Source organism: Mus musculus, chromosome 4 (assembly GCF_000001635.26).
Source record: "Mus musculus strain C57BL/6J chromosome 4, GRCm38.p6 C57BL/6J".
Classification (NCBI taxonomy): Eukaryota; Metazoa; Chordata; class Mammalia; order Rodentia; family Muridae; genus Mus; species Mus musculus.
Genome location: NC_000070.6, coordinates 14,542,288 through 14,569,918, shown reverse-complemented (window position 1 = coordinate 14,569,918; position 27,631 = coordinate 14,542,288). Strand labels below are relative to the sequence as shown.

The window sequence follows — 27,631 nt, the reverse complement described above, 5'->3', positions numbered from 1 at the left end:
CCTTCCAAATACTCCTGTTAGGTTTTTTTTAAATTTGTTTTTATTTTTATCTTTTTACAGTCATAAATCACAGTCCTATTTCCTAGTAACTTTATTTCACGTCTTCTTCAACATTTTATTGAATACTGACATTTTCCTTCAATTATTTCACCTTTCCTTAAATATTTTGAGGTATGAGCTGTGTCTTAAACTCTTTAATCTGCAACAAAATTATGCCTATCTAGTAATGGATGTTTCATAAATACTCATTGAATGGGTAAGTGATTGCTGTGGGGCAAAGGCTAGCTACCTGCACAGAAATACCACATGAAATGCCTGCTGTATCACATTCACTCAAACATACTGTAATTTCCTACTCAAAATTTCAACAAAATTTCTGAATGTCACTTGAAAAGAGTGGGCTGAAATCTGAAATAAATTGAATTTATATAGAACACATGATGTACACAGACATGATCAAATAATACCATGGTAGTGAACCTTGATAATGTATGTCAGAGTTATTAAGCATTATTAGCCCAGAACATCGGTATTGCTATGAATAGCTGCAGTATATTGCGTGAAATTTATGTTCTCATTAAATAGTGAATTACTCTTTGGGAGATGATATTAACCAGAATACAATTATTATTATCATCCATGTCAGTAAAAGGAGCTATGGCTGTGTAGTATGTCATTTGCTTCAAAATCCTTAATAAGAACCTCAGTACAATATTCTTGAAAATCCCCATTTTATATTTTGTAAGTTTGAAAATGAACTTGGATCTGTCTGTGGGTTCTGTTTCTAAAGGACACTGTTCCAGGATAGGATTTGCTACATTCGTATTGGAGATATTTGTCTCTTTGTACTGGGATCAACTCCCCCGTGAATGAGCTGTTGTAGTTTGGATGGTGGGAAGAGGGAGATTTTTTAACTCTCTCCCCCCTTTCTCTCTTTGCCCACCCCACTCCTTCCCTTCTTCTTTTTCCCTCCTCCCTTCCTCCCCTTCCTCCTCTTCCTCCTCCTCATGATCTTCCTCACATCTGCCATTGTTCTGGGTTATGAAGAGTGGTGTGGATAGAATATCAAATATTGAAAGACATGGATGAATTCTGAATTTATATTGTAAGTAAAAGTAAATAACGTGAAGTCCCTTTGCATGACACTTTTTTGATTTGTTTTGTTTTTTTCTAGACAAGGTTTCTCTGTGTAGCATTGGCTGTCTTGGAACTCACTCTGTAGACTAGACTGGCCTTGAACTCATATCAATCCAGATCCACCTGCCTCTGCTTCCCAAGTGCTGGCATTAAGAACATGCAGCATCACTGCCTGGCCTACACAACACACTTGGAAAGGTAAGACTATAAACACAGTTAGCAAATCTAGGTTTCCAATAACTTGAAAACACAGAAAAGGAAAGACAGATGCAAACAAGCCTCTACATGTGTACCGTCCCTGCTGGAGGCCCCAGGGCTGTGTGAGGTAGGGACCAGTTGGCCTTTCACTCAAGCACTCTCTGTTCCAAGCGTTTGCCCCTTGCAGGCTGTTTTAAAGGCACAGATCTGTGGGCACATAGTGTATTACAACAGTTGAGTTTCTGGTGTTTTAAAAGACGATAGGCCCTTGTCTCTGATTCCTGAGGCTTAGGAGATTTCAATATTTGAACCAGGTAGTTTGATACCCCGGAGTTGCCCTAGAAGCTTCAATTGTAAAAATGACAAAAGTGTTAGCGGAAGTTCTTGGTGTAGCCAGTTATCACTTCAGATTTCTCAGCACAACAAGTCATAAAAACCATCTGAAAAGATCGTGTAATTTAAAATAATCAATCAAAAGCAGTTGAGGGCTGGAGAGATGGATCAGCAGTTAAGAGCACTGACGGCTCTTAACTGAGTTCAAATCCCAGCAACCACATGATGGCTCACAACCATCCGTAATGAAATCTGATGCCCTCTTTTGGGTTATCTGAAGACAGCTACAGTGAGTGGGGTCAGAGCGAGCAGGGCCTGAGCAAGAGCTGGAGAGTTGGCTCAGTGGTTAAGAGCACTGACTGATCCTCTGGAGGTCCTGAGTTCAAATTCCAGCAACCACACAGCAACCACACAGTAACTCACAATTATCTGTAATGAGATCAGATGCCTTTATCTGGTGTGTCTGAAACAGCTACAATGTACTTACATAAAAATCGTTAAAAATATATTTTTTCAAAAAAGTAGTTGAAATGAAGATGGCCTCTACAAAGCCTTTTGAGAGTTTTCCTCTTAAAATAATGATTAGCTCAATGCCACACAGAGAGAAACTTCCCATCCAACTTTCCACACATGTGTGCCATTTTATTTTTGTGAATAACTTCCAGAGTTTAAAGATGTTAACTACATCTATGGTTCACTTAGATGAAATGAAGATTCAACTCTACTGTTCTTTGTCTTTAATAATGTGCAAATTTCACCTTCATGACTTAAAAGAGTTAATACCATATAAATGAGAACTCATGATCTTGTTAATAAAGAGGTACTTGGGAATTCTTGGTTCAGTGTTTTTCTTGATTGTGTTTTTAGAAGAAAACCAACAGACTGTGTCAAGAGAGGCCACAATGATCACTGTGTTCCTTTAGTACCCATAAGCTTGCTTGTATTGGAGTTTCCAGCAGGATCTTGTTTCTGCTTTCCAAGCTAACATAGGCTTCTGAAACAAATTATATTACTAGATGCTATAGCCTTCTCTTCCAGTGTTGGCCATGGGAGTTTGCCTCTTTTCTGTTTTAATGACAATCATTCTTTTCTTATCATATATTGGATAAAAGGTGGTAGCTAAGCTGCAACAATTCATGTTCAACCTTTTCTGCACTCATGTTCTTTTAAGGATTCTAGAATGAGAAAATATGCTGGAGCCATGTCTGCCTTTTCAAAACTGATGGCTAGTTTCGTATACAGAGCAGATACACAAAATACCTCATGGTGTCTTTCTGTATCATCTGTCCTGCATTATTTACAGGCTTCAAATCACTTTTATTTATCATTTCACATGGACCTTGCCACCACAACAGTTGAATGGGCAGATATTATTCTAATAATTTATGGATAATGGTTCAGTTCAGAGAATTGTAGTAGGTGTGTTCTACAGACACATATTTAGGATCTAGGATCAGAAAGCTAAGCTTCCATTTTAATATGTGAGCATGAATTCTGGCAACCAACCATGAATAGTGATGCTATCATAATGTATGTTCTGGTGGAACTAGATAACATTTGGAACTTCTAAGTCTCACTGTTAACCTCTTGATGGCAGAAAATCCCATTGCTATTCTTCCTTCTGGTTTCTTCTTAATCTCATTTTCCAACAGGAACGTTAAGATTTGACCTAGATACTATTATTAAAACATGGCCTTGTTTCCCTTCTCTGGAATGGATACTCACAAATGTAATTTAGTGTTACTGACAACCTATTCAAGTCGTATTTTTTTACTGATCCTGTGACTGAGTTTCTATAGTCAAAGATCTTAAAGCTGTTTCCATTCCTCTGGCAAAAGATATTATTAGAATGGTTAGGAGCCCACTTTTGCCTCATCATGAGCTTGTTTTGAGATGGAGGATGATGCTGTCAGTCATTACGTGTTTAACATTTCTATAGTGATTTCTATAAAGTCCTGCTTCTTAAGAGGCATCCCTATTGCCCATCTCTATCCATATTCTGCACTCTGCATATAGGTCCTTGTGTCTTCATAGTAAATCATAGCCTTTTAGAGAGGCCTCACGGCATCTTTTACTTCTGCTTTTCAGAAGCTGAGGTGAAAAGTCTCTCATCTCTTCAGTGCTTATGAAGTTCTACATTTATTGGGTATCAGGTAGTCAATCATCATATAACCACATACATTGATGCAAATTTGATTTTTCTTCCACAGAGACCCACATGTTGATTCCTTTTTCTTTCCTTTTTAAAAGAAACTGTCTCCAAGTTTTACAGCACAGTTAAACAATTGAACAATTTTTTGCATTCTGCCAGTACTGTGAACTCCAGGAGAATGAACACACAAGGCCTGGTCAATGCTGATGACTGGATCCCCAGTAGCAGAATAAGAAAAAGAAAGGTTAACATTTAGAAAGAAAACTATTGGTTTAATTGTAATGAATTCATGTATACTGTACTTGGTACAATTTAGAACATTTTAGTATCTTGTAAGATTCTCAAAAGTAAGTAAATTCCAAATATATAAAATCCAAGAATCACATTTACAGCTCATCTGTATCTATGAAATGAAAAGGTGTCTGCTATTCCCTCTTGGGGAACCTTGAGTATGTGACCTGCACGTGATGCCCAACTCTCCTCTGTCATTTCAGCTGGTCATGTTTGTGCTGCAGCTGGGCAGTGCCACATTCCTGCTTACAGAGCCTGTGATCAGCGCCATGACCACAGGGGCCGCCACCCATGTCGTGACATCACAAGTCAAGTATCTCTTGGGAATCAAAATGCCATATATATCCGGACCACTGGGATTCTTTTATGTGAGTTTTCTAAGTGTCTCTGTTGTTTAATCTGGGTATATGTTTCACAAGATTCAGTTTATCTTACTATAATACTGAGAGTTTTCTGTACCACAGAGTGTTGGGTTTAAATTTTAAATAATAGGATGTTTTAGATAAGATTGGGGTTATGAAACTAGTTTAACGAGTGCAACTTTCCAATTTTGGAAATCATTACTTATAGTGAATAATTGAATATAAGTTGGGTGTTTGGTGAGAAAAAAAATAGCTAGGTGGTTTTAGGAGTCAGATCTGTTGCCAAGTTCTAATGAAATCCATCTACCAGGCTTTTGATTTACTCTATCACATTCTTTCAGAACTGTGAACTCCAGTAGGGATCAAAACAGAGGTGTGGTTGGTAGTGGTGACTGGAGCCCAGTAGCAGGCAATCGGCTACTAAAAGCTGTCTGAATTTGAGAGGAATGACTGACCAGTTTCAGCATATTTCCATAATAGCATCCCATTGCTCTTGTTTTCTTTGGACACTTGACTTAAAATTCGTGACTGCTTAGGACTTTGCATTCAGCTGGAACTTTATAACAACTACAGCAAATATTCAAGTAACAGACTTCATGGCCAGCAATTTCATTTTACTTAGGTTATTGCTGTGTTCTAGTTTTAATGTTTTGTAGCAAGAGTTGTGTCGCCCTTAATCTTAAAGCTAGTTTTCTGATTAAGCACCCAAGTATATGGAAGTACAATAACCTACTGGTTGAATTTCTCTTTTGGAGACAATTGTTGGTACTTCTCAATTTTCTGTGCTCTGGCAGGGATTCACTTCATTGCATATCATTATCTACATTATTGATTTTCTTCTTCTTTTTTCCCTCTCATGTGTATGTGTTTCCTCATATGTGCGGGCACATGTGTGAGGCATGTGTGTGTATGGGGAGGCTGCATTTGACTTCAGTCATTTTCCACACTTGCTCTCTACTTTCTTCACTGGGACAGGGTTTCTCCCTGAAACCAGTGTTCATGAGCTTGGTTTATTTAGCTATCTGGTTTGCTCTAGATATCCTTTCTCTGTCTTCTAAACATTGGAATTACAAGCTGAATCTCCTTACCAACCTGGCATTTATAAGATTTAGGGATCTGATCTTTTCACTTGCATGACAAGCACTTTAACTTCTGAGTCATCTCCTGAGCCCTACTGATTATTTAAAACAGATTTCAAGTTTTAGAATTACTCTTTTTGTTGTTGTTGTTTTTCAAGACAGGGTTTCTCTGTGTAGCCCTGGCTGTCCTGGAACTCACTTTGTAGACCAGGCTGGCCTCGAACTCAGAAATCTACCTGCCTCTGCCTCCCAAGTGCTGGGATTAAAGGCATGTGCCACCAGATTTCAAGTTTTAGAATTACTCTTATTAAGGTGGTATAATGTTTCCATAAAATTCTACCTAGAAATTTCAACATATTGGTATTTCTCTCCACCATTATCATTGCTAAGTCAGGCTGTTACTGTTTTCCCCTACTTTGGACATGCCAACCTGTGTACAGCTGGACCTAGGATGATAGTAAAAGGAGAAATTCTGTAATTATAGTATAATTTCAGAAATAAAAGGAAGAAAAGATTCTAAATACTGTGCATACACAAATGGAAGACTTAATACAGACCTTGGTTTATTTGTTTGCTTTTTAAGTATGAGAATAAGGGAGATATACAGAAATTCCCCTTAATGGCATTGTATACATGTAGTGTTTGGCACATTTGCTAGCACTAAGAAGAAGAGGGTTTTTGCCCTCTTGAAGCTTGACACAGGTGCAGAGTAGAAAACTGAACCCTGCTTATGCATCTCCACGTATGTAAAACAGAAATGATCAAATACACAGAAATAAACACAACTTGGAATGTATGTTATGAAATAAAAATAACCAGCTTGATGTTTGGAACAACATAGTATCAATTGTATTAAAGACCTTTTCTCGGGTAATAAAATAGTGAGAAAGACAGTAATTGGTGGTATGGTGCTGCACGCCGGGTCTGGAAGTTTGTTGCTTAGGTAATATCTGGCTCAGTGATTCATTCATTGCAAGAAAGCTTAAAATCAAAACAAGAAAACTGGAACTGCGCCTGGAAGCAACATAATCCTGCACTCCAACTCAAACAAAAGCAGACCAGAGTAGCTGTAAGCTATTAGATGACAGGCTAAGAGTTAAGACCTTCGGTGACTCCCAGTCTACAGGACAAAATAGAATTGGAGAACACTCTGCCTTGACCTGCCTGGGAATGGACTGTTTATCCACACATGTGCAGAGTAGAAAACGCACATGGCTTAGACCTGAGCCCCTCTTGTGCACTTCCACGTATATAGATGATCAGATCATCCTTGTTTTCAGAAGTGTGATGAAGAAACAGGCTACACTGACTTGGGAATGGCATTGTTCCCGCCACCCCAGCTGTTACTGTGTGGACATGCTCACTGAAGCATTCTGGATGTGACTCCCCTCTCCCACTTTTTTTTCCCTTTGGGAGGTGAACTGCAGGTTATTTTATCTTATTCAGATCAAACATTGTGGCACCTTTGAAGATCTTCTGTAAAATCCTACACTGAGACTGACTCACAGCCTGGGGTGTGTGTAGAGTACAGATTTTAAATTCACATTAGTCAGATACTGGAAGATGCGATACTTTTTTCCTGATAGAACAATTAAAAAATACGTCAACTCTTGCTGCCCTGTGTCAGAGGACACTGCGATTTCTCAGACTGGTCAGAAGTGAGGGTTCTCTGTACTTGGGCAGTGTGGTAGCACTTCTGTGTCAAAATGTATAGTTATTCAAGACAGAATGACACAAACTAATAATCTGAGCACTTGAGAGACTAAGGGAGGAAGTAAAAATAACATGAGTCTGGGGCCAGCCTGGAATGTATAGTGAGTTACTGGCTAGTTTGAGCTATATAGTGAATTACCAGCCAACCCATAGTGCATAGTGTAACTGTAAAAAGAAGAAAATGTGGTAGTTGAATATTAGTTTGAAAATTAATCTGTTCCCAATGGATATTTTTACTGGGATAGTTGAAAAAGAGTTTCAGGACAGTTCAGTTGAATCTGGTGATCAGAATGTAAATTTGATCTTTCCCCTGATTATTTAAGTTGTACCTAAAAGAGGAGGCCTGAACTCAGCATTGTAATGCAGAGCAGATATAAGGCCATGGCCATCTGATCACAGTTCTAGGAGGGAAGTCAGTGGGCATAACTTGGGGCGATTTGCTTTTTGACTGCTTTCTTCTGAGTATTTTATATCTTGTTTGAAGGCTAACCAGGTTGTAGGGGAAAAAGAACCACACCTTGTCACATAAATTAAAGTACAGAATATTTTATAAGTATGCATAATGAGCCTGTCACAAATCTTATGGTTTGGGATACTGGATTTTATATTTAAAAATCATGTTTAGCTTATATGTGCTCTAATTCATTCCAGCAGTATTGATCTTTACTGTCATTTTGAGGGAAAACATCATCTTCTACTTTTGTTCCAATCTTTGTTTGCAGTGAATACTACTGCCTGATGCTACAGCAGTGCGTGCCCCAGTGTTTTGTTCCTTAGGCATGCCAAGCTGTGCAATAAAGAAAAGTCTGTTATCTAAATTGAACTGGAAACACCTCTGTCCAATGGCCTCTCTGGGCTGGAAAATGTACTCACCTCAATGGGGCATGTTTTAGCAAATGATTTAAGTCGGATCCATAAAATAAAATGTTATAGCAGTATATATACACACTCTCTCTCATACATACATGCACACACATGGATGTGTGTAATGAATATATGCTATATATAATGAATATATCATGTATAATGAATATACCATATGTATGAAGAGAATTTAATATAGTCACAGGTTGCTGTCCAGCCAGTCCCATGACAGAAAGGCCAAGCAGCTAGTAGTTATTCAATCTATAAGGTTGAATATCTTAGATGTTCTTCAGTCTATATGTATTACCAAAGAAGTAGGCTCTTATGCCAGTGAAGGCATGCCTCAACATCAGGATAGGTGAATCAAGAATGAGGGTAAGCAGGAAAAAAGCAAAAGTTCTCTTCTTCTATGTCCTTTCTGTAGGCTGGCACTGGAAGGTGTGGCTAGACTCTAGCTGTCTGCTTTGTTAACTGATGACAATAATATTATATATATATATATATATATATATATATATATATATATATATATAATTTTATAAAGGGTTATAAAAAAGACTGGGACATAGCTGTTCATTAAATGCAAGCCATTGCCTTCTTACTGGTAATAAACAGATATAAAAAGCCTAGATTCTTCAAGCTCCAGATTAAATAAATACATATACTTTTCCTTTCTAGAGGCTTATGCAGATGCACAAGATGCACAAGATGAAGCAACAAAGTAAAGTCACACACGTCTTTGCAATTTAAAAATCATGGTGAATTGAAAATCTATAAATCTTGAAAGTAAATATTTGTTTTTATTTATTTTATTTATTTACATTCCAAATGTTGTCCCCTTCCTGGTCTTCCCTCCCAGAGTTCTTCACCTCATCCCCCTTTACTTTGCCTCTGAGAGAGTGAACTCCCTCTTCCCCAGAATGCCCCCTTGCCTGGGGCATCAAGTCTCTAGAGGATTAAGCACATCCTCTCCCATGGAGGCCAGACAAGACAGTCCTCTATTACATCTTGCTGGGGATCCTTGGACCAGCCCATGTATGCTATTTGGTTGGTGGCTTAATCTCTGGGTCTAGGTTAGTTGACACCATTGGGCTTCTATTCTTCCAGTCCTTCCCCTAGCTCTTCCATAGGGGTCCCTGGCCTCAGTCCAATGGTTGGCTGTAAGTATCTGCAACTGTCTCAGTCAGCTGCTGGTAGAGCCTCTCAGAGGACAGTCATGCTAGGCTCCTGTCTGAAAGCACAACATTTCATCAGTAATAGTGTCATGGTTTGGTGCCTGCCCATGGAATGGATCCCAATTGGTCCAGTCACTAGTTGGCCATTCCTTTAGCCTTTGCTTCATTTTTTGTCCCTGCATTTCTTTCAGACAAGAACAATTCTGGACCCAAAATTGTGAATGTGGGTTGGCTTCCCCATCCCTCTACTGTGGTCCTTTTTTAACTATTGGAGGTGGTCTCTTTATGTTCCATCTCCCTACTGTTGGGCATTTCAGCTAAGGAACCTGAAGATCCAGTTATACTGCTCCTGGGCATATACTCAAAAGATGTTTCACCATTCAATAGGGGCACATACTTCACTATGTTCATAGCAGCCTTATTCGTAAAAGCCAGAAACTGAAAGCAACCCAGATGTCCCTCAACCAAACAATAGATACAGAAAAATGTAGTTCATTTACATAGTGACATACTATTCAGCTATTAAAAATGAGGATATCATAAAATTTCAGGCAAATGGATAGAACTAGAAGTTATCATCCTGAGTGAAGTAACATAGATTCAAACAGATATATACATGTATGTACTCACTGATAAGTGGATACTAGCAAAAGAGTACAGAGTACCCATGATATACTCCACAGACCATAAGAAGTTAAACAACAAGAAAGGTCCAAGTAAGAAAGCTTCAATCACACTTAGAAGTGAAGGGAACAAAGACAGAGGGAGGAGTAGGAGAAAAGGGGACAGGATCAGGTATGGGGGGAGACAGGTGAGAAGGCCAGTGGGTCAGGCAAATGAATGAAAATATTCAGCTGCCAGAGCTGGGGGGCAAGAATAGGGAAATCCCCTAGAAACATGAGACATGAGATGTAAGAGGCTCCCAGAACTCAACATAGGTGAAAGTAAATATTTTTGCTGTTAGTGAGAGCTTATCCTAAGACTTGAAGATGTACTATATTTTAAAATGTATTTACAATTTTCCATTGATTCAGCCCTCAATCTCTTCTGCAATTATATTCTCACTTCATATGTTATGTGCTATACTTTAATATACTTAAGAGAATCAGAAATAGTCATGTTAGCAGGATCACTCTGTCTTGGAGTCCCGGTTCAGCGGTTAAAGTGTCTTGTTCTGTTCTTTCTGCAGAGTCAGGTATTTGAGTCATACGTGACTTGGTTCCCTAAACACATAACAGAGAAAGCCTTAATTCTTAAGAATGAAAAATGCTTTTTTAAAAACTGAAAGATGATGAAGTATGTCTTTAGTAGAAAGGGTGTTTACCCAAAGGGCATAATAAAAATGACAAAAATTCCTCTTTCATATTTGCACATGTGGATTTCCTTGAGAAGGCGCCAGTGTTGAGCCTGAACCAGCCTATGGGAAGTGTGGCAAAGCTCATTTCACCAGCCTGGCTCTATGTTTCTTCTAGACACTAATGGACAGTTCTGTGCATTAAATCCAAGAGAGAAGGCAAACTTGGCAATCTTTTCAATGACCCTTCTTGGAAAGTTTTTACTTTCAGCCTTCATGCAGACTTTCAGAAATGGACAAACAGTTTCTTGTGTGCCTGTACCCCAAAGTACGAGCACAGCACTTCTCTGCTTTGCTGTAAAAACTGCAAAAGTAAACCCCAAGAATGTTAATAAAGTGGAATTGAAACGTCAGAAGGGAATCAGAGCCAACAAAACATTTTCTTTTATAGAGAATGAGATCACAACTAAGTGTGTACAAATGAAGTTTATATTTGGAGAACAAATCTACTTTGAAGATACAGGCCCTCTGGGACTCCCAGAATACACTTTGGTGGCTTAGGAACGGCCCCATTTTCTCTACAGATACTGTGATGTTTCTGTTGTGAGTTGCATGAATGCCAATATACCATAAAAATCACAGGCCAAGCTGAAGGGGAGAGAAGCAGAATGCTTATCTGCAGCATGATTTAATCAGCAGTTCAGTGTATAGAAAATGTGAATATGGAGTAATTACATGGACATTTACAGTACAGGTTACATTCAAAATTTAAATCAGACAGCAATATTTTTGCAACTCAACTATCTTGGGCTTAGTGCCTTCCACCCCCCCACAGTTCACTGAAAGACTGCACCACCACAAAACCCAGTGCTCAAGTAATTCAAATTAAGCTTATTTTTCTAAACAAGGGATGGCTGAGTGCCAGGTGGGCTTTGGTATGCTTGGCTGCATGTTTGGTCCAAGGGAATTTTGTGTGCCCATGTTGTCTCTAGCTGCTTGACATACCATGTTTCCCATTCTGGCCAGAGACTTCATTTATCCCTTGAAGCAAAGCAAATGGATTTAATCCTAGTATGAGATACAATTGTTGATCAGAAATTTAAATACACGCATGCAAAAATGTATAGAATGTTGTTTTTTCTCTCCTCCTTTCTGGTGCTTTGTTTGTATTAATGAAAATGTAACCTGAGACTGATATTCAATATTTTTCTCTTTTATTTGGTATTTGTGTTAACTACTTTGGGGCATGGAATTATAAGAAGCTTATCAGCACTGATTTTAAAGTATTTAATAATGTAATGGTATGTAGGCAAAGTTGATAGGAGACATCCAGATCTGAGGAGCAGGGAAAGTTGTTTAAACATTAGTTTAGAAATGATGAAAGATGGATTTAGAGAGCTGGGAATTTATCAGGAGCTTGGATTCAAATATCATCTGGTGGAAAGAAACTCTGTAGGGAGGATGATGTTGATGTAATTGAGAGGCACTTGGATGGGTAAGTGCACCAATGCTATGATTGTTTCCTTAAGAACACAACAATCTGGAAATGTTTTTATGACCTCCATACAGTGATAAAGAAAGCAGCGCCCATCCTTGATTAAAGAACTACTAGAGTAGATTTGTGTAACAATTTTTGCTGACAGATTCATAAGCAATGAGGATCCAGTTAATAAACACTATCCATGTTGTCCATGAGGAGAGATATGAAGTCGGGTCGGTGGACACACACAGACTGACAAACACAAATCTCATGTAGTTTGTTAATGAAAAATGGGTCACTGCTTTAAAAAAGTCATGTGATAGGGTGGATGGAGGTACTTGTACTTAAGGCAGTCATTCCTTCTGTCCAGATAACATGACTCTCGTGGAAACAAGGAGAGCCAAGAGAGACCCATCCATGGACACAAGCTTGACATGATGGAGGGGCAGACAAACTAGCACTTTTCTTAAACTCCTTTTAAGTGGAAGTCAGAAATTTTGTGATTCTTTTCTCCAACTCTTGCATTTTGTTTACAAGACTTATCCCAAAGCTCTGCAGGCTTTTGCCAAATCTAGCAGTATTCATCTAGATGGAATCTTCAGTAAACTCTATTCATTATGAGGCTTTAGAACAGCTATGTGATCAAAATGCTTTGATGAGTCATACTTACTTCAATGGACATTCTCCCAAAAATGTAGGGAAAGTCTCTATTTTCAGACATATATTTTTGTACAGAAATCATGCCAAATGCATTTTCTGTTACAAAGTGAGCACATGTAATAAGCATGTTTGAATGCTAGCACTCTTGCCCTCTGGACACAGTACTGGCCTTGTGGTTGGTGACTAACTCAAAATCATATATTTAAAATTAAGACCCATAGATCGACAGTTATTAGTTTGTACCTACTGTTCAAATAGAGTGCTGACATGTAGCAAAATGTTCTGGGTTTAGTGCCACTTAGCTGTTTCCCTAGTGAAATGCAACCTTTTCCACGACAGATCCTTAGTATAGAAATCACACAGGCATAATCAATGCGTGAAAGGGTTTATGTGTTTCATTTTTCATGGAAGGATTTACTCAGGTGTTCTTTGTGGACCCCTTGTAGGTAGTCCAGAAATACTAGCAAAAGTAACTGTTAATGTTATTTTCATACTTTAAAATATTTTAGTTAACTTTTTCTCAAATATTTTATTGTAGTAACCAGGATGCTAGGAAAGGAGATATTTTTGAGTGGTGGGTATTCCCAGTTGAGTGAGTATTGAGAAAAACCAGTTCATTATAATTATACCACCTAGTGATATTTTCTAAGCACCTGAGACTGTTGTCTTGTGTCATGAAGCCTGTGTGGATGCTGTGGTGCTTTCTTCTGCACATGTGTGTCCCTATACAGGGTCCTACAATCTGAGTCATAATGTGCAATGAAAACAACTGAGTGGGCGTGGCTCCAGGGAAACATTTCCTTTTAAGTTAACTGATACTATGAGGTTTTTCTGCCTTCGATTTTCTTTATTATACAATTTTAGTTATTAAACGTCTGACTAGATCAGGTTGATCACATGAAAGGTAGACTACTTGGAATTTACTATGGTGGTAACTTTAATATTTATCTCACATTTAAATATTTATTTATTTAATATTTAGCTTCCCACAAAATAGAACCCCAGTAAGCGCAAGTGGATGCAAATATAACTAAGCCCATCCCAGGCGTAGCCCAAGTTTTCACAGTGAGAAAAGCAGGCATCTTTATAGGAATCAATCTTTCCTGGCTCAGAACTCATGCTCCACTGTATCCCATTCAGAGGGCTATCGTGACTTTTGCCATGTTAGACCAGAATATTAATTAAGTCAACAATGCTACTTGAATATTTGATTTCAGATATTTTTCAAAGAGTTGAGAATCCATCATTAAAAATTAGGCAAAATTATGAAAAACGGCCAACTCAGCTAAAAAGTTACTATGCAGAATTTCAGAAAAAGTATAACATCTAAATAAATTAAATGTAGCAATGTATATGCAAATGAATAAGTCATTTTTATTCTCTGAATTGTCTCAAAATGGATTTGTTTATGTATTTCCATTTTATGCCAAATAACAAACTAGTCTTATAATCTCAGAAGTGCTGAACCAGTTTATTAAGTGGATCAGTCAGTTCTAATGAACTCGGTTATTCATTCTGCACAGAATTGCTTTAGCTTCTCTCTGAACTCTGAAAAGCCAGTGATGGGAACCTTTAGGAATTTTTGTTTGTTTGTTTGTTCTTTTGTTTGTTTGAGAAAAAAATTTCTCTGTGTAGCCCTGGCTGTCCTGGAACTCATTCTGTAGACCAGACTGGCCTTGAACTCAGAGAAGAGTTTAATCCCAGCCTATTGAGTGCTGGGACTAAAGGCATGCGCCACCACTGCTCAGCCCTAGGAATTTTTATTAAGTGGTGGAGAGGGTGTGTACCAGCATATAGAGACAACTGGACTTACAGTCGAGAGAAATGTAACATGTATTTAGGATGCCAGAACTCTACTGAGTGATTTTATAGAAAAGCCTGTGTCTATACGGACCTCCAGCTCTGCAGCATCTTCATGTACCATTCGTATCCCATAAGCTGATTTAGCTTGTGACTTCTAGACGTGGGTCCACATGACAGTCATTAGAACTCCGCCTAGCCTGCTCCTCTATTGTGTTCTTCATGCTCTGAGTTCTTGTTTTAATGAGTCTTTGCCCACTCACCCCCCATGTTCTTCTGGAGCATCTTGTAAGACATGCTTTGTTTGACGAGCTCTCATTTAATCCAGACAGACAATAAAACCCCGGAGGGGGTCTCATTCCTTTCATTCTGGGGTGGTCATTTGTATCACTGCAAACACATGTTCTCAAAATGCACATTACATAGAAATCTGGTATGGATTGGGAGCTTCATTGTCATGACATACTTCTAATCTCCTGGGGAAAGGCATAAAGAATAATATAAGTGCTTTAAGACACTTGGATGATTGGCTCTTTGGGAAGAATAGTCTCAATAATATCCTCAATTATCCTCAAACCGCTGGACAGAGACATGTATTTAAAAAAAAATTCTTGACACTCTGCTTATGGTCATCCTTATTGGAATGTATCACACAGAGAAAAACTATACTGATGAAAACTAAAACTAAAAAACAAAACAAAACAAAACAAAAAACCAAAAAACAACATAATTAATTTAATCCAAAATTTTATTTGCTTTGCATAGGTGTTTTGACTGCATGTATATCTGTGCACCATACACCCTCAGTGCCTGCAGAGGCCTGAAAAGGGCATTGTATTCCTCTGAAATTGGAGTTATAGACAGTTCTAAGCTTCCAACGAGGGTGTTTGGACTTAAACTTGGGTCTTCTGGAAGAGCAATAAGTGCCTTTAACCACTGAGTCATCTCTGCATCCTCCTCACTTTGAATTTCTATCTTGGGCTTTGAGTCATTGGTAAATAATAATAAAAAATTGGACCAAGTTTCTTCACTTTCATCATAATGTCTAGTGACAGATAGCAAAAGTATTATCTATGTCTCACCTAGTGATTATCATGTAATGGTGAATTCTGGTCCGAGTAGAACTGAGTAAGTATAGTGGCATGGACAGGAATGAGTAAAAACCCCTGCTCCGTGTTCTGCGATGCATTTCTAAACATATCAGGTTACTTACTCAAGGAGTGGGTTGCTGCTGATATTATTATTACTATTACTATTGCTTTATCTGTAAGTTAGAGTGCACTTTGGCCAACCTGACATTACCTCAGTTGTTCTCACCCAGTGAAGCTTCACTGCATTTTCTTTGACAAAATCATTAGAACATTTGTGAGCATGCTCAGTATATACACTTCACGTATGTCCAAGAAGGCTAAGAAGACACAGTAGGACGTGCACACTCAAAATCAAATTAAAAAAATATTCAAAATTGGTTGCTTAATGTCAAATGCTTATAGAAAGCAAAGGTTAGATTTAGGTTAGCTCTTTTCCTCCTTTTCACACTCTTTAGAACTCCTTAAATTATACCCGTCTCTTTATGTCAGCAGACCTGTCAGGTAAGCAAGTACCCACAAGAATTCATATTATTGAGCAAAATATTTCTAGCATTTAGTTGAATGAATACAAGTTCTCAACTTTATGCATGCGGAGTTCTAATTTTATTATTTTCCTTGACTTTACTCTTGAAATTTTTTTGGCCAGCTGGAGTAACAACATTGAGTATCTAATATTAATATGCTATTAATATACCTTCTTCATAGTTACCAGTGAAGTGTTTGATGTTAGCATATTTTCATTTGCTTTGTGTGTGTGTGTGTTGGTGAGTGCACAGGCATCTGGAGGTCAGAGGACAGTATCAACTGACCTCTGCCTTATTTTCTGAGACAGGGTCTCTCACTAAATCTGGAGCTCAGGAATATATCCAGGCTGGCTGTCCAGTATTCTCCAGAGACCTTTCTGTCTCCATCTTCCCAGCGCTCGGGTTTAGCCCATGCCATTTTTTGAAGTGAGTTCTGGGCTATTGAACTCAGAGCTACGAGAGTCATCTCCCCAATCCTATGTTGGTTTTGTGACCATATGTTCTCAGAAGTCATGCACTCCTTACACCACAGTTGATGCTCTGAGTCATTTAAGTTGGACCTTAATGCAAAATATGTCCACAGACTTCTTCCTCTACCTCTTATCTACAGTCTTTTCAGTTCCTGTTTCCCAGTTTGGGAAGGGCGTAATTAACATCTTGTTGTACTAGTTGATTAATTTAATAGTAAACCCTACAATGTACTGTAAAGTCTGTGAGTACTAAGACTGTTTATACACTGCCAAGTTAGCACTGTCCTGAGTGAGTGGCAGTAGACGAATAAATGCCCAGTAACTGAGAACATGGTAACAGGTTACAGAAAGCCAAGTGCCTAATAGCAATTAAATACCAGCCTTTGACTCGAGTGTGTGTGTGTGTGTGTGTTTCCCCCTTAAGTTTAAAAACAATAGTGGTCATCAAAAGGTGAGGCCCCTCTTGCCTTTTTTCATGCCAAGGAAGGAGCCAGGAAAGGGATTCTCTTCTCTAGTGTCTTGTGTAGGAAGAGACAGACCTGGAGTTTGATGGAACAATCCAGGACAAAGAAACTTAATGCATGAAAATACAGGCTTTCCCTTCCTGTATTTATTTTTCTCCCTATCTTTGCACCATCCAGTCATTAGGAGTTGTTTGCTTTTTGTTGTTGTTGTTTGTTTTATTTTGTTTTACTACAGCATCAGTGAGTTGACTTAGGGTCAGATTCGGATGCTGGTGTTTTCTGGGCTGCCCTGATTTTGCTCCTTTCTCGTTCCTGCAGATTTATGCGTATGTCTTTGAGAACATCAAGTCTGTCCAGCTGGAAGCACTGCTCTTTTCTTTGCTGAGCATCATTGTCCTTGTTCTCGTTAAAGAGCTGAATGAACAGTTTAAAAGAAAAATTAAAGTTGTTCTTCCTGTCGACTTAGTTTTGGTAAGTATGCAATCAGCAAAGCTTAGCTGCTTTCAGGGAAGGGACATAATCTGCAGAGGCTTACCATATTTTCTACAGTAACCCACAGCCATTCCTGGGCCTCATTAATGAAAGACTAATTTGCGTGGATATACATTAATGTAAGAACAGGAAACATTTTGAGTCAACGTTTCCAAAAAGGAGGGACACATGTTTTCAATTTATATAACATTTCTCATATGCTTTTGATTTTTTTTTATAAAAATAAGAGAACATATCGCCTGAGATCTTCTTAGAGACATGTCTAAGAGTGAGTTCTAAGTAATACTGGGTATGAGCTGATGCAATGAAATAAAAAATGATAACCTGTGTTATTGCCATGACACGTTTGTGACACTTGTAGAACTCTTACCTGACAAATAGTCATTAGTGATTGGAAGGTTTGTTGATCCTTATATACCTGAACTAGTTTTACCTCTATGAAAAAAAAAATGCTTAGGATTTTCATTGTCCAGGGCTCTTTCTTTGAAATATGTTTGTGGCTGGAAAATTGCATTGTATCTTGCTTCTAAAGATGAAGTTTTAAGAGCCTTTCCAAGAGCACTTAATAAAGGATCACAGGGACACAACCGCAGCCTGCCAACTTACGTGTGCATAATGAGCTTCAGTTTCTTAAGGGTTCCTCCTGGTATTATTCATGTATAATGTAAATACGTGGTATTTAAATAACTTCATCAGCTGAATTTCTTATGGCAAGATCCAAAATGTGCCATCTTACCTCAAAGTTCTGAAGGGATTAAGAAATGCAAGTTGCGTCTTGGAAAGTTATATGAAAAATTTTATAAAACCAAAATTTGAAAATAACTTCCAGGAGACAGGCCCCTAATCTTGTCATAAAGCAACTGATATTTTTATGAAAAATTGGTAAGGATCATTCCAAAAATGGCTGATATTCTTACTATGGTGTGCATTCTCAAGACGCTGGGCAAAAGCGCCAATGCTTGAAAACTACAGAACAAAAAAAACAACAACAAAAAAAAATTAAAGTCAGTTCCAGTCATTTTTTACCTTGACTTTACTTGGTTGATGACCTTGAAAAGTATATTAGGATAGAGAATTCTACTCCTACAAGTTGAGGGTAATTTGGTAGCATGAAGAGATCTATTCTAGGCTGTTCTTTCTCTACTCACTCCAGCTTCATCCTGCTCATGACTCTGAACCAGTGTCAAACGTTGGCCATGTCCACTGTCCCATCACAACTACCCCTGGGTCCCCCATGGGTATCTCTGGTATGGAAGATGCCCTGTAACCAGGCAAGATGCTGTATAAGCAGTGAATTATAGATATTTGAGTATCTGCAGCATAGATAGAGGAGAAACAAGAGTAGATTTGAGTTGGGTTCCTATTCTTTATCCTCCAAAGCTTCCCACGTAAAGGGAATGAGACAGCTGAAGGAGGGCCAGTTAGAACTTATCTTTTGCATTCTGGATAGAATCCCTTCTTGTCTGTGTCTAAGAGCAGCACTGGTCTATAGATACCCATAATAGTAACAAAATATTACAGAGAAACTGGTGACCTCAACAGACAAAGAAATCATGTTAAATACAGCAAAAAATCAGAGTGCTGTCTCATTGACTGTTCTTAGACTACTCATATATCACTTTAATATTTTTATAGTTTACTTTTGAACTTTCTTTTGTTAGACCTAAAGTGACATTTTGCATTTTAAGCCCATTTCATGTTTTAGAACCTTTTTTTTTTTACAAGTTCAGTTAAATTAAACAAAAGGCATAGTTAGGAATACAACTACAAAAGCTACTTTTTACTTGTAAGCATTGATTGTTAGATGTTCTTTATTTCATAGTGTAACTTTGTTGTGCTGTTACTCTGATCATGTATATGGGCAATTTGTACTTTAACTAGATGATTGATGTATCTCTTTTAAGGAGGTAAGTCACTTAAAGTTGCTTTTGTTATTTTGTTTCTATTTGTCCTCAGAAGACTTCTCAAGACTCACTTTAGGTGATACAACTAGTTTTTACTTTACAGGTTATCATTATACAGTAACTCAACTTGGTAACATTCTTCAACATTTGTATTTAAGATCTCAAATATAATTTAGCCATAGCCCAATACAGTAGGCCATGAAATTATATAGCAATAAAGCAGAAGAACTAACATAAACTTTGTAATCAGCATCTCTTCAGAGCAGCCTAAAATCTCTAAAGGGCTCAACCTATGTTCTCCAGGGAGCAGAGATTCACAAGCTGTGAAGCAGGAATCTCGGGTCTGACAACCTGGAAATCCCATAGCTAGTAAAAACAGTAGTACACGAAAGAATGTGACCGTGGGTGAGAAACACTCAGGCGTCCCAGCCAATGCGACACAGGCTGACCAGGCTGTGACATGTGCTGAATGACGATTGTGGTGCTGAGGGGAGGGCTCCCTGGTTAAGTGCTTAAACGTGGGGATTAGAGCTCCTATATCCAGAACCCTTACAAATGGCACCCAGACTACCTGTCATTCAAACCCTGGAGGATGGTAATAGGGGATAACCAGGGCAGACTGGCTATCATGTCTAGCCATATATAGGAGCTCTAGGTTTGATTGAGAGACACCCATCTCATTGAGTAAAGAGGAATAGCAATAATGAACGAGTCAATTTTGGTCTTCTACATGAACATGTGCATTTGCATACATGCAAACCTGTGGCAAGTATATATACATGGATGTAACACACACATACAGAGAGGGGAGGGGAGAGGGAGGAGGAGAGGGAGAGAGACTGTGATTGTAGACAGAGCAAGTGACCTTGCTTGAATAACTCAAGAACATCAAAGTAGGATATCTGAAAGTCCTTGAGGGCTTTCTGAAAGTCATTTGTCCCATCAGGTCGGGAGCTGGAATGGTTTACTTCATTAAAGAGATAAGGTCCTAAATTAAAAACAAAGTAAGGAGGCTGTAAATCAGCATTTACTACTAGAAGAGTAAGAATACTGTACAGTACTTATCCTCCTGAGAGGTTGTTCTCATGGAGAGAAAAGTGTGTTCTTACAAAAGACCCCTTCATTTCATGAGAGAAAATGTAGGCTGAGTTTCAGTGCTTGTACACACACACACACACACACACACACACACACACACAAACCATGCACACACATACATTACTACATTTTGTGTCTTTTGTGCCTTCAAAACTGGACACAATTGGGTGGGTACAAAGCAAAATGTTAGAAAACCTATGCATGGCAGATACTGCACTTTGACAGCTCAGGGATATGCTGAACTTTTGAAGTATAATTTAGAATTGTACTTGACATGTGGCGGGTGATGATACATACTGTAGACCTGTACTTAGTTCAGTGTGGCATTGTAACACCATGTTTAAGGTTTAATTATTAGATCAAAATCATCGACATATCCATAGTCTTGGTCATTTTGCATCTTTTTGTATCAGAACATTCCAAATTCCTTTTCCTAGGGATTTTAAAATACATGGTAATTTTAATCATGTTTAAAAATCATTTAATCATTTAAAAGCATGGTTGATTTATATTATCACCAATGATATATATTTATTGGACTATGCTATAGGACGCTAGAAGTTCCTAGCCAAGTTCAGCCGTGCCTGTTAACCACCCCCCTTTTTTTGGATGTTGTCTCTCACTGTATATCCCAGATTGTTCTCAAATTCCAGATCTCTGTCTTGACATCCTGAGTGCTAGAATTATAGACATGGAATATTCACTCCTGACTTAACTTTTTGTATTTCATTAGTAAATGGTAATCCTGGGACACATAATACGTATTTTTAAGCGGCCTTGTGTATTTGGAAGCTAGCTAATAATATGTGTATGTGTCTGTTTCTTTTTCCAATGCAACCATTCAGATCATTGCCGCCTCATTTGCTTGCTATTGTACCAACATGGAAAACACATACGGATTAGAAGTAGTTGGGCACATTCCAAACGGGTAATGTAGTCTTTCTTTTAATGTGTGTTTATCTGAGTGTTTGGTTTCTGATGTCAAAGGGCCTAGGCCTGGGTGGGAATGGATTTAATTTCTTTTTGTGGCTGTATGAGGCAAAATTCTAATTAATTTTTATTATGAATGACAAAAACCGACATGTGGAGAAGAGCCGTAATTTTCTAGGCTATAAGCTAACCTGTTATTAAATGAGCATGTGATTGGCTAATGCAGCATCGCTTCAAGTAAAGAATTTCCAAAAGAATTTCCAAAGATATGGCTTGAAAAATAGTGGGCGTTGCTAAACTTTCCAAGGCTTGGATCTGATCTACCGTAACTGCTCAGCCACACTTGTTCTTGTGGCCACCTTTATCACTTAAGTTATGACAAGCATGAAGAAGCACCCGCAGAACTGGAATCCCAAAGGCCTGCAAAGAGTGGTACAGAGACAGGCAGAGATGGCCTGGCATCCCACCTCTCTCCAGTCCCCCTCCAGGCGTCAAGAGAATATGTCACATGTTCCACACCGTGAAAGAACAAAAGTCCTTTCAAAACTAGGCTGGCAAGCTATGGCAGAGAAGGACAAAAATACCTTGTGAGTTCATAACTTTCTAATGGGCCGAATAAAACAGATACAGACAAAGTCTAATTTTGAGGCAATGTAAGAATTGTTGGGTCCTTTGAGTTTTATTTTTCGTCTTCTTAAAGTAAAGGAATAGTAGGAAAATTCTCAGAAACAAAACAAAAAACGGTTAATTAAAAATAGAATCCTCTGCATTAGCTGGCCTGTGCAGACGCAGGCAAAGGTGGGTCTCCTAAATCAACTCTTAGTTTCCTAAGGGTTTCTCTGCTTTTTATTGGAAAACCAGTTGTTTTTTCTTCAGTCCAGGTCTTGTTATTAATTAACCACATTTAGTTTTAATGAACTAGAAGTTTAATTTCTTCACTTCAAGTTTTGTATATTATCTTAGGATGTATAGTCACAGTGTTTGGGGAGCAAAGCATACATAGCACTCAGACACAACATCTCCTTCTACTCCTGCTCATATTCCCTTCTGAGAAATCCCCTTACGGAACTGCAGGAAGGCATGGCTTAGAAAGGTTCTCCTCCTTGCAACCTTCCTCCAAGAATTTTCTCATCCCAACTGCGGTTGTGGTATACTTGATTCGGAGTTGCTGAGAAAATGAAATGAAACAGTTAATGAGAAAGAGTCCAGGCTCCACTCACACACTAGGTAATAAGACAATTAACCAGTAAGAAATAACTCCCCCCTTCCTTTATTTTTTACCACAGGAATTCCTTCAGGGGTGGGGTTAAGTCTCCCAGCATGACAACGAATACGTAAATGGTCATTTGGCTTACATACTTTTCAAGGGACAATAAGACATAATGGCTGGGTATTATCTGAGAAATGCTTTAAAGACGACTTTGAAATGAAGCTAAGTGTGGTCTCTTTTGCAACAGAGAGGAGATGAGATCTTCCTGCATGTTTTCTTTAGCGTATGGAAGGCATGATTAACTGTCTCGTGAAAGGATTGAGTTAAAAATGTAATTACCATAATGAAGTCAATGGCGTATTTGGAGATTAGTCGACAGTAAGCTAGTGTTTGCCTGAAACTCTGCAGCATTTGAGGGAGGAAACGTGGCTCCAGTGCTGGCCAAATAAATATTTGGAAAGGTTCAAATGAAAGAAGGGTCAGATATGCTTTTGTTTCCTACAAGAAACCTTTGTCAAGTCAGAATTCTGCGGTAAGACCTGGATTCCCTGGGTGTGAGTGTCAGTTAGATGCATGGGACTCTCCTTGTGTTATTTCTTACAATTTTGCTTTTCTGCTAAATAATATTGAAGATATAGGGCTTTACAGGGCGAGACTGCTTAGTTTTCTCTTCAGAAACACTAGTGCAGGAGATTTCATGGCAAGTTATTATAGATTCATAACTTCAATCCAGTCTTTCTCTCCATAGGATTCCTCCTCCCCGTGCTCCCCCAATGAACATCCTCTCTGCAGTGCTCACTGAAGCTTTCGGAGTTGCACTTGTAGGCTATGTGGCCTCGCTGGCTCTCGCACAAGGATCTGCCAAGAAGTTCAAATATTCAGTTGATGACAACCAGGTGGAGTGTGCCCCCAGGCCCTCTCTAGCCAGGGATTTTCACTGTTCTGTGGCCTCTCAGATACTGAAAATGTCAAACGCCTGAAAAGACAACTTTTCTAAATGTGTAGCAAGCATGGGCAGAACAAAATAGGGAAGTCTCTGAGTCACTCACAGGAAGCTTAGAACCTAGCTTTCACAGAGTATAGCATATTAATTTCATCATTCCCTCTTTTTATCTATATGTCTGTCAGAGGAAAGCCTTTGTTCTTTGTTTCCACTGTGTGAGTCCCTTGTATTGAGCTCACATCAGCAGGCTTGGTAGCAAGTGCCTTTACCCACCGAGTCATCGCACTGATCCTTCTAATATATTTTTAAAGAAACACACACACCTTCATGCTCTTTCATTTGGTTTTAGGAGAGAATCCAAGGGTGGTTATCATTTCATGATAGATAACTTTGAAAACTTAGGGATTTCAAAGTGGAACACTAGTAATTACTCTTCTTAAGGCCCTTCGGGATGTGAAGTTTTGTTCCTACAGACCTAAGAGTGCACATACAACCTGTTTACTGAATCCATTCTCCCAGTGTCTTTTTCATGCCCCAAGGCCTTGTAGAGCTCTCTGGTCCTGAACAGAAGCTGCAGTAGACTGCAGACCAGTGCAGAGTTACCCGCACATAGAGTTCACACTGAGGTTTGGGGACCTCCGTTCTCTCTGTGTATGTCTATTAAGCTCCACTATAGGTGCCAGGGATAAAACAGTAAACAACACAGATGAATGTGAAACTCAGAAACTCCTCGGGTCTCCCTTCTTCGATGTCAAATCACAGACCTCATTATCATGGCTTTCAAGGAGGGCACATGTGGATGGGCAGTGTGCTGTACCCATGTACATGGGAAGAGTCATGGATAACTGTACAGGCTGGGGCCTAGACTTGAAGTGATGTGATTAGGATGGTAGAAACCTATAGGGTAGTTAGTGTCTTAGTCAGGGTCCCTTTTCTGCACAAAACATCATGACCAAGAAGCAAATTGTGGAGGAAAGGGTTTATTCAGCTTACACTTCCACATTGCTGTTCATCACCAAAGGAATTCAGGACTGGAACTCAAGCAGGTCAGGAAGCAGGAGCTGATACAGGGGCCATGGAGGGATGTTACTTACTGGCTTACTTCCCCTGGCTTGCTCAGCTTGCTCTCCTATAGAACCCAAGATTACCAGTCCAGGGATGGTACCACCCACAGTGGGCCCTCCCACCCTTGATCACTAATTGAGAAAATGCCTTACAGCTGGATTTCATGGAGGCATTTCCTCAAGGGAGGATCCTTTCTCTGTGATAACTCCAGCTTGTGTCAAGTTGACACACAAAACCAGCCAGTACAAGTAGTTACTGATTTCCCATTAGCCATCAAATGTTGATGACAAATAGTAGGTTGGATGTAGCAATCCAGAGTTAAGAAGAGTAGTCTAAGCTGAAGATGTAGATTTGGGAGTTGCCAGGGTGTGTTTGGACAGTTAAGATGTGGACAGACAATAGAAAGGGTCCTACAATTGCAATCGGTTAGATAACAAAAGAAACTGAGAAGTGACAGGTGGAGAGATAGAGGCAAGCTTGGAAAGTGTGGGGTACAGGAAGCCGATCAAAGGGACCTTTTAAGGAGGATAGAATGAGCAGTTGTGGAAAATGCTTCTTCATACCAGGTTGGAGTTGGTAAGGCAGAGGTCATTGAGGAAAGGGTGAGAGTAAAATCCCAACTGGGAATACTTAGAAAACAGGGATAGGCCATGGGGCAGTGGAAATCATGAATAATTTAAAATCTCCTCATGAGTTCATTATGAGAGCTGAGTGATGCTCTTAGAATAGACTTTGGAGGATTGCAAGCAGGCTATGAATGTTAGCTATTTTTATTATAAACTATTACATCTTAGCTGGTGCGGTGAATAGTAGCTGAGCATAAACAAGCTTCATTCTTTGACGAATTGTACCTGGGACCATAGAAGGGGATTATGATAAAGAAATGTTCCATTCTCCCATAACTAATCTCGCAGGAATTTTTGGCCCATGGCCTCAGCAACGTGATCCCTTCATTTCTCTTCTGCATCCCAAGCGCTGCCGCCATGGGAAGGACGGCTGGTTTGTACAGCACCGGCGCAAAGACGCAGGTAACAACTATTCTGTGGGGAAAGGGGGGCTGTGGGGCCGTCACCCCTTTCTCAGAGTGGAAGGCTGCTCTGTTGAGTCTTGAAAACGTTGCTGATTCACGTTTTCTAAGCAGTTTCTAGAAGTTCTTCCTCCTTCCCTCTCCTACTCCCTCCATCCTGTTATGACTCCCCTCTTTTTCGAATTTTTCCCATCAATGACTTTTCCACAGGCTATGATGCAAAGAGCAAACTGCGGCATTCCTTGCCCACAGTAGCTCTATTAGAAATCTTGAAGCCAGAGCTCCCTCTAGCGGTCTCTTAGTTAAGCTAAACAGCACGACTTTCCTGACTTTCTCTCTCTCTCTCTCTCTCTCTCTCTCTCTCTCTCTCTCTCTCTCTCTCTCTCTCTCTCTCTCTCTCTCTCTCTCTCCCTCCCTCCCTCCCTCCCTCCCTCCCTCTCTCTCTCTCTCTCCCTCCCTCTCTCTCTCTCTCCCTTATCATAAAATAAAACCAAGCCTAGGCAGAATATATCTTGACAAGAACATTTCTATGTATCGCAGTGAGCACATGTGCCAAATATCTATTCTATATATGCCAATATTTGAGGTTAAAGGAACAATAGTTTTATATATATTTTAGAAACTCAAATGGATTCATATTTCTTGCAAGCCTGATATATACTGGGCATCCTTCTGTGTAAGGGTAGGATGATAGTAAGGATGATATAGATGGAAGTGGAAACAATATCACCATATTGCGTGTCAGGCATTGTGTGTCTTCTTACATAAATGGACTCAAACTTCAGGCAACTCACTGAAAGATGTAAAATAGATGTTCTCAGTTTCTATGTGACAAAGTTGATGAAAGAAATTGGCCCAGGTATTGTGTTATGAAACTTTTCCTGGGGAGACCCAAAACATATATCTACTCAGTCAAGATAGGGATCCCACAACAGATTTTATGGATGTATAATACAGATGATACCAAAGTCCAGCTTAGGGAACCCATGAGTTTTATTGAAGTTACTTACAGGAATATGGGTGAAGGGTTGCTTACAGGAGCAGAAATAACTCAAAGAAAGATGCACCATCAAAGCGCACCCCAGGATGGGTGACAGTTGACGAAATCTGGGAACCTGGAGCATAGTGCGCAGTCTCCAGGCAGCTCAGCAGGCTAGAGAGTGTCAGCTGCCCCCGTTGGTCTAAGCTTCTGCAGGTAGCCAGCTGGTTTCTTCCGGGCAGCTGCTCTGGCTTGAGGATATTCTTTGCAGCTTGGCTTATCTGTAATGATTCCGTAGTCTTCATTGTGTACTCTTGGGAGGTCCTAGCGCATCTGGTCAGATTAGGGAGTTCCTGAAGCTACTTTGAGCTGTTTACTTGCTGACATAAGGAGCTTCTTTGCAGAGTGGAATGCCCAGAACTGCAGTACAATCCCATGTCCCAGACCTTGGGAATAGCAAAGCTGAGGTTTAAACTCTGAGTGATTTGTACTCATAACCAGTGACCCATCAAAGAAATTGATGTATATCATAAGAAATTAACAATCACAGCTAACCATTATGAAATAATAAGAATTGGATAAAAATCAATAAACAATTTTACATGCAAATGTGAACATTTATTAGAGGTTTATCTTATATTACTAATATAGTTTTTAAGTTGTAGAGCAACTCATGAGAAAAGTGTAAGTTTTGTGACCTTATGGGAAAGGTTCAAGATAAATACAGATAAACACTAAGTATTGAATAAAACTGATGCTATGCGCCAGTGATTCTCAACCTTCCTGATGCTGTGACCCTTTAATACATTTCCTCATGTTGTGGTGACCCCCACTATAAAATAATTTTGTTGTTACTTCAAAACAGTAATTTTGCTACTGTTATGAATCATAATGTA

General features: G+C 39.2%; 1 protein-coding gene across 3 annotated transcripts in view; it reads left to right on the top strand.

Moving 5' to 3' along the window:
• The window catches only part of Slc26a7 (solute carrier family 26, member 7), a 119,517-nt gene that overhangs the window by 52,028 nt on the left and 39,858 nt on the right, over positions 1–27,631 (top strand). For all 3 annotated transcript variants that reach the window (XM_006537723.4, XM_006537722.4, NM_145947.2), the window contains exons 5-9: positions 4,315–4,479; positions 17,406–17,558; positions 21,427–21,509; positions 23,470–23,617; positions 25,644–25,757. In XM_006537723.4, the coding sequence (XP_006537786.1) occupies positions 4,315–4,479; positions 17,406–17,558; positions 21,427–21,509; positions 23,470–23,617; positions 25,644–25,757 (663 nt within the window). The remainder of the gene's footprint in view (positions 1–4,314; positions 4,480–17,405; positions 17,559–21,426; positions 21,510–23,469; positions 23,618–25,643; positions 25,758–27,631) is intronic.